This window comes from Morone saxatilis, unplaced genomic scaffold (assembly GCF_004916995.1).
Source record: "Morone saxatilis isolate NCDOM2014 unplaced genomic scaffold, NCSU_SB_2.0 Contig24, whole genome shotgun sequence".
NCBI classification, from domain to species: Eukaryota; Metazoa; Chordata; class Actinopteri; family Moronidae; genus Morone; species Morone saxatilis.
The window spans coordinates 2,354,942-2,362,834 of NW_023339807.1; the positions used below are offsets into that span (position 1 = coordinate 2,354,942).

General features: G+C 39.6%; 1 protein-coding gene across 2 annotated transcripts in view; it reads left to right on the forward strand.

Moving 5' to 3' along the window:
• Nucleotides 1-7,893, forward strand: part of cdk14 (cyclin-dependent kinase 14) — a 202,912-nt gene that overhangs the window by 66,418 nt on the left and 128,601 nt on the right. For both annotated transcript variants that reach the window (XM_035672792.1, XM_035672793.1), the window contains 2 exons: nucleotides 4,149-4,243; nucleotides 7,350-7,412. In XM_035672792.1, coding sequence (XP_035528685.1) covers nucleotides 4,149-4,243; nucleotides 7,350-7,412 — 158 coding nt within the window. The remainder of the gene's footprint in view (nucleotides 1-4,148; nucleotides 4,244-7,349; nucleotides 7,413-7,893) is intronic.

Sequence of the window (7,893 nt, forward strand, 5' to 3'; positions counted from 1 at the left end):
GTATAATCACCTGAAAATAGTAATTGTGTTTTTGTTACCTTAGAATGAGCTGTTTTTATCTACAGACAAGACAGCATGCCTACCATAAAGTCCACCATGATCTACAGTAGCCCAGAACGGGCAAACCAAACACTGGCCCTTGGCGTTTTTCACATGTTAACCAGCCACAGTAGTTTCTCCTACACACTTCACAGCCTGTTCTCATTCGCAAGTTGTCAAATACCGACTCCAGCAGTGTTCACTTAGTTGCGATCTGCAGTTTAACTGCTAGATGCCACTAAATCCTACACTGGTCCTTTAACTGTATTGTAAGTGCTGTAAATAATATAAAATTTGAGCGTGAGCGAGGCCTCGGTAGCTCCAGTGGAACTGCTGGGAAGCTTAGAAAAATTAAAATGACACCTGGATGAATAAAAGTAAAAAACAAAAAGATGTTATGTACCCCACCTGCTCTGTCTTGTGTTATCAGACTGTTTTAATGTGATTTGGTTTGCTCTGTAACTCAGGTTGTCAGGTCAGAACTGCTGAGCAGGCAGGACTCGTGAACCTGAATGAGCGGTGTGCAGGAGCTGCTTTATCACATCTTGTAACTGCCCCATCAGTTTTCACTAATGTTCTGCAAAACACACTGTTGACTCTTGCCTTTCTCAAGCTGTGTCATGACAGATGTTTATACACTGGGTGACAAGACAGGATTAGCATGAGTGGAAAAACATGCATTGGGTCCATACAGTGGAACTGGCAACTGCTAGTTTCCAGTTATGGTAGTATTACTGAAGCAGTCATGGCGTTTTATGGAAGAGCTGATAAATGTTGTTCAATATCTAGTCAGGGAAAGCATTGTTCTGCAGGATAGATCTATTGGGTTATAATTTTTAATTAACTGGCAGAAAATGAGTGCAACAAGACCTCCAAGATTTTGTGGGTTTTGTAGAATTATCATTTTAATCCTAGGTTTTATGTTTTCCCAGTAAAATGTTGTTATGATTGAGTCTAAGGGCCATAAAGGGAATGACAATGTGTCATCCACTTTCTAGAGAATGCTTTAGTAGCTGACTTGCATGTGAGCTTGTGGCAGACAGACATGCATTTTGCATCAACCAGCAGCAATGGCAGGGAACTGTCTAACCCTAAACTGTCACTATCAAAAATAATGCTAGATAATTTGCTCCGTCATTTTTATTCTACAGTGGCACTGCCCCTGTGTACTTTTAACTCCATATATCTAATGCCATGGGCGTGGCATTCTTAATTTTATGGGGTGTGAAAAAAATACAGTATGCCTATATCTCAGCAGTCTAGATTATTATTTAGGATAGAAAAATGAACACAAGCTATATTAAAGAGCCTTCTCTCTCTGCTAAACAACCTCGTCCAACCAAAGAGCTAATAGAGCTAAAAAATTTAGAAAATACATAATACAGACAGAGAATTGTATAAAAAGGGATTAAAAAGGAAAATTCATCTCTGATCCATATATACAGGAAATAATCTGCTTCAAATTCATTCAAATTTCTTGATTTACACACATTTTCTGCAGTCATGTTCACTGTTTAGGTTCATTGGACAGTATATCAGTAGTTATGTACTGTTATTATTATGCATTGAATATAATAATAAAATATCCATTCCATATGTAACTTACAGTTTACTAGAAAATGGTTTCATCACGGAAAAAGGTTGGAAACTAATGATCTACAGATCTTGGCACTAGATACTAAATAATAAGAAGCCATGCTGTATATATTAGTTTAAATTTAATTACTTATTACATTACTTATATTACAGTGAAGATAACAGGTAAATATCACAGATAAAAGATCATAAAAGAAAAAAGTTGAGTAAAAAAAGTAGAAAAGACGCAGTGCACAGCAGTGCTTCTCTTCTGGGTGCCAGATGGTGCAGAGCAAACCACAGTAAACCAGACAGCAGAAATATATTCCAGCGCACACCAGGATACTAGGATTGACACTGTTACATTATGTTCAAAACAAAACAAAAAGGAGCAAACTACTGAGTGCAGCTGGTGATATCAGCAAGAAGAATGTTGTCACTTCTTCAAATTGAGCATGCTGTGTCCTCCTGTGTTTCATGAGACTGACACTGAGATACACTATATTAAGAAAGGACTATAGAAAATAATACATATATAAATTTAGATTATATAAAATTCTTAAATTCATGTCACAGTTGAACATGTGAAGGGAAAAGCCATTATTCATAGTAAGGTTAGTAATTAACGCAATATTTGCTCCAGTACTTTAAATAGACTCTGTGATAATGTCTAGTAGAGATAAAAAATTTATGGACAAACTATATGGAACTTAAATGATTATGTTGATATGTCTGACATCCTGTGACTTGCCAGTTGTTGTGCAGCACAGAGCATGTCCTGCCTTGGGTCATCCTGTCAGTTGTGGGTGTGTGAAGCAAGTTTTTCAGTTTACTGACACACTCACCTTCACACACACTGGCTATTGAATTTAGATGAAAAACCGATTCTGTCTGTTTGATCTGTGTATGACCCAGGCCTGATAAAGTGAGAACCATCCTGGGCTCCACACACACACACACAGTCCAAACTCTCCCTGTGAGCGTATCAGAAAGGCACTTTGAAATTGAACTAATTCAGCAATTACTGTGCAGGAAGCTCCCAGCGCTGCTATGTGAGCAGCATTACAGACTGCTGCTGAATAAAGTAATATATCCAGAGAAGAGGAGAGTTGAGTGTGTGTGTGTGTGTGTGTGTGTGCCCATGCTTATTAAAACTGCACACACTCATGCTCATTACTAGAGATGAGGCGGGTGTATGTGAGCGAGGGAGGGGGCTGGATCTTCAAACGGTGACAGGATCTTTGAGGTATCTGTAGTGCTAACCTCCTGCTCACTGAGAGGAGTCCTGCCTTGTCTGATTTTTTTAACAACCTTTAGGTACTCATACAGGATGAATGTATTCATGAGGTTCCATCACTCGCCAATTCTCTGAGGGTTTGTCCGTGAAAGCCCCCCCCCCCCCTGTGTCCTTGGAAAAGAACTTAGTGTTTGCTAAATTAATCACATTGGCAACTGTCTGACAATCCCATTTATGTCTCATAATAAAAACGACACTTATTATGCCGCTCTCACATTCTATCCTAATGAAACTATTCCCTGTTTTGCCCAACTGTGGCCAGACAGGTTTTTCTGTCAGCTGTTTGTTTGTCTGCAAATTTGTTGCTGTGATTACCGGAGAACGCTTTGCAGTTTGTTGCTCAAGTATAATCACACCTCTGAAACTCTGAAGAAATATAGTGGCTTCAGAGTGCTGAATATTAGCACTGTGGGCAAAAAATGGTGGGATATTTCATACTAATCCTTATGGTGATGCTGAAATTGAAATGTTAAGTAATGAAATAACACTCCAAAACATTAAGTAAGGCCAGAGTAAAAACCTCAACAGAAATCTATGGTAAAAATAATATATATGTAGTTTGTAACACAAAAGCCGGTTTATACATGCACTTTGTGTAATTCGAATGGATCAATCAATCAATGGATATTCATTATATATTCCGACTGTAGTTCACCTAACAGCCACCGGTGTCATAACAAGGATTTTTTGAAAGTTCTGAGACAACCTTTCAATGAACTTCTATGGAAATGAATGCAACATGACCCTTGCAAATTCTAAAAACCTTTAATGACTGCATAATGGATTGGTCTTTTTTTAATATCTCTTTTTATTATTTGCACAATCCTCCCATATTGTACTCGAAGCAAATCACATGTGAAAGTCTGAACAAGTCTGTCCCAGAATGTGCTGATCACACCCAACCTCCTCAGTAAGACTCTGCGAGAAGCTTTGCCAGTAAAGTAATGGGCAATTAGATCCCCAAAACATCATCTTGCTGCTTTACTTATTAACCATGTCTGTTACATCATAAATGTGTTGACAAATGAGTGTGAGAACTTGGAGCAGTAAATCCACCCTGTATTTTCTTTTTTTGGTTTTAATCTTTTCCTAATCCCCTGTATGTATGTAGTGAGGTTTGTGGAGGGCCTGCACTGCGTTCTAATGATGCAGCTAATAAAGGGATAGATCTAGCAATTCCTCTGGTATCTCAGTATGTGCTTCCCATTAAGTCTGTCTGTCTGTTCTGTATCTGCAGCATCTCTTCTGAAAGGCCTGAAGCATGCCAACATCGTGCTCCTCCATGACATCATCCACACCAAGGAAACCCTGACTCTGGTCTTCGAATATGTGGTGAGGCTGCACACACTGAGATCACCCACTGTAGCGGTCTGAAATTAGGTTGAGAATCTGTTTTTACTGTTGGTTGAAAAGGAAAAGAACCCGCAGGTTCAAAGGGCAGGGAGGTCAGCGCTCGTCTATGTGTCTTTGGTTTGATTGATTTGACCTCGGCGTCTGCTCACTGACTGACTTTTTAATACTCTTCCCACAGAAACATGAGCTGTGGATATTTGGATTGGCATACTCTTGTTTATAGGGCACTTGAAGAATGTTAAAGCAGCCTGGACTTTTTCCACTCTTGCCATAGGATGGCAGCCAGAAGCACCAGAGGCTGGTCTGTCTGTGCCCAGAACAGGAAGCCAGGCGACCATTTTATTGGAAGGTCACTGTTTTAGTACATTTCCACAACTGCCCTGTAAAGTACTGAGGACACAAATGACAGCAAAGCATAGGGTTAAAGCATAGGGTTAGAGATGTCCTTTGTTGGTCTACAAGGTCAATACTGGAGCTAATCAAGGTAACTTCAAGGTATATTTGTATTTTGATAAGTATATGATATTTTAAGCACAATTTAGCGATGATCCTCAGTTTAGTTTATCGCACTTCAAAATAAACCCTTAATTCACAGAGTTGGATGCGCAAATATTTGTTGCAGTGGTTAATCCTTAGGGACAACTGCGCCCATGAAAAATACGTCCACTAAAGGTGCTTATTTTTGCCACTGACTATTTTAAGTGTCTGTCAACAATATGGAAATGATCCCTACAGAGATAGACCTTTTGTTTAACCAGAAACAGACATAATAATACTATTGTCGCCACCAGACTCCATAGACGGTAATATTTCTTAGTAAATAAGCATCGTTACGTCATTCAAAGTGGACAGAAACAAAATAAGACTCACCAAAATTGTCTTTGGTAGTATCTCCACTGTTCCAACAATCACCAACTCTGGTTGAAATAAATCCTTTATTCGCTGACATAGATGAGAATATATTATAACCTCATACACACACTCATACAACCTTACCACTTACTAAGTGGTAACTAGAGCCCAACTGATATATCCTTGAAAATGTGAAACTACTGGGATTTGATGAGTTAGTTAGTCTAAGGCAGTGGCACGCCACTTACTACTTAAATTGTTTGCTAAGTAAACAAAAAAATAAAGATCTTTATATGTGTAGTACTTAAACCTGCAGTGTGGACCTTTTTTCTCCCCCTTCTGACAGTGAGAGTAATTGCACAAACACTGTTGACTTGTACTTATCAGATATGCCTCTGACATACATACCCTGTCGCTATGGTTACTCCCCCCTTCAGCTCTGGCAAACCAATTCTTGCTGGTTGACATAAAAGGCATCACTACTGGTGCGCCTGTGTCGCCACAGTCTCCTGTATATTGTGCTTGCTTGAATGTAACAGATGTACATTTATATGTAAAATGTCCTAAACTCCGGCTTTAAAATCTGCCATCTTTAGTCCACTTCACCAGTCATGTTATCCTTGTCACCCTTGATGTATCTGATGAAAGTCTCTTACCACCACCACCTACCACCTCCCATAACTGCCAAGACCATGGAGAGCTGGGCACGCTGACAGAAGCTTCAATTTGAATGACATCACAATCTCTGCATCCATGTTCATCTATAATCTGTGATAATGACACCAGAAACCAAATCAGCATGAAAGAGGCATAACATTTTTGAAATGTTACATCCTTTCAAAGTGCTGTTGTTGTGGAAACTGCACATGAACTGTGTTTATCCCTTTCCAAATCCTGTCCAAACCACTGGAAGTCAGAGCAGTAATACTGAATTATTGCCCAGCCCTAGGAACAGAAAATCTTTAAATGCTGCTCAGCTCGGCTTCCACATAGTAAATATTGTACTACTAGAAAAAAAGTTCTCACCTCAGCTTTCTGTACAAAAACTACAGTCCAAATCCTCTGTTAACCCTTTGCATATGTACCAACTGATGATTATTTTTGATGGTCACATTGATATTCAGGTCAATGTTTGAGTCAATGTTTGATCTTAAAATGCTGAGCGAGGCCAAATCTCTCCACCAGAACAAGCTTACTCAGCTTTCCATCACTTCTGCATTTAATGAGACTGAAAACAGCGCAATGCCCCCTGTTGGTAGATACAACACATGTCAAAGGTTTAACTTTGTGGAAGAGGTTTGGTGAGACGTGAGTGTAGTTTCTATGAGAGCACACATCAGTTTGCTGTCCTGAGTTAAAACACGGAGGTCAGTTGACCCTCCCCTACCAGATTATTAATATCAGAATTCGCTAATCTTTTAATTGTGATGCAACACTGTCCTTTTAAAGATAAGGAATCACTTTATAAATGTATCCTTTTGAATAATGGATATATGTTTTAATTAAATTGTTAAATCCCAAGCTTTACAAATGTGTCGGACTACTCCTTCACATTGATCCATCATCTTGTCTTCCAAGCTGTAATGCTGTTTTACATACAGAGGGCTTTTCACCTAGAAAAAATCAGCTCATCGTTCTCCTCTCCAAGCAAACGATGATTGACAGGGAGAGGGTGACATACATAGGAAGAGGGGGGCAGTGAAGCAAGGGGGGGAGAGACAATGAAATGTATTACTGAGATATGAAGGAGAAAGGGTGAGACGGCCAGGCATGTCCATGCTGGAGCATACATCTGAATTATTCAGCAGAGGAGGCTCTGCTGGTGGGGGCAGCAGGGGGAGATTGTTTAGATTGTAAACATCAGTGGGATTTCAGAGCCACTGCCTCCTCCACCCTCAATCTGCTAGCAAAACACAGAGGTGGAGGGCAGGCTGGTGGAACACTGCATGCATGTATGAGTCAGTCCATGGTGGCTTTCTGACGGAGAAGCTCAGCTTTCAAACAAATCACCTCACGTCTCACATGGTAAACACTACTATAGCATAAACCAGATTTCTCAGGTTGATTGTATCCCATTTCCACTAATATTTACAGATGTCTAATTATGGTCTATTCTGCCTCACATTTAATAGTACTGACATCCAACCACCATGACGTCCTGTTCTTAGATTCTCAGGCTCTTTCATAACTGGTCACAATGTTCACTGTGTGCTCTTTTGCTTTTATTTTACAGCACACAGACCTGTGCCAGTACATGGACAAACACCCCGGGGGTCTCTATCCAGACAATGTGAAGGTACAGTATAATGATGGTGCTCACATAACATTTAGTTTAATGAACACATTGTCTTAAACAGGAGAGATTTTGCTACCATGGACACATAGCTGGATGACAGGATAGAGAGTGCATTGTTTTTTATCAATCCATGAGGAAACAAACCTCTTCTAACAAACCAGAGCAGCAACCAGAAAGTAAGTACTTGCCTCAATAACAATAATATGAGCATTTGCTGGACGTTGCCTGTAAAAAATATAGCAGCACGGTGTAGTGAAAAGCAAGCAGGACACAAAATAATGAAGGCAGCACTGTAAGCATTAATTGCAGGAGCTAGCTTGGCGAGAGTGCTAACAACAGCATTCCACAAGTTATGAATTCTTCACCTTTTTATGTTTTCTTTTGGGGCCTTTATGTCTTTATTAGATGGCAATAGAGGAGAAGTAACAAGAAATTGTAAATGGTAAATGGACCTATTCTTGTATAGTGCCTTTTTTAGTCT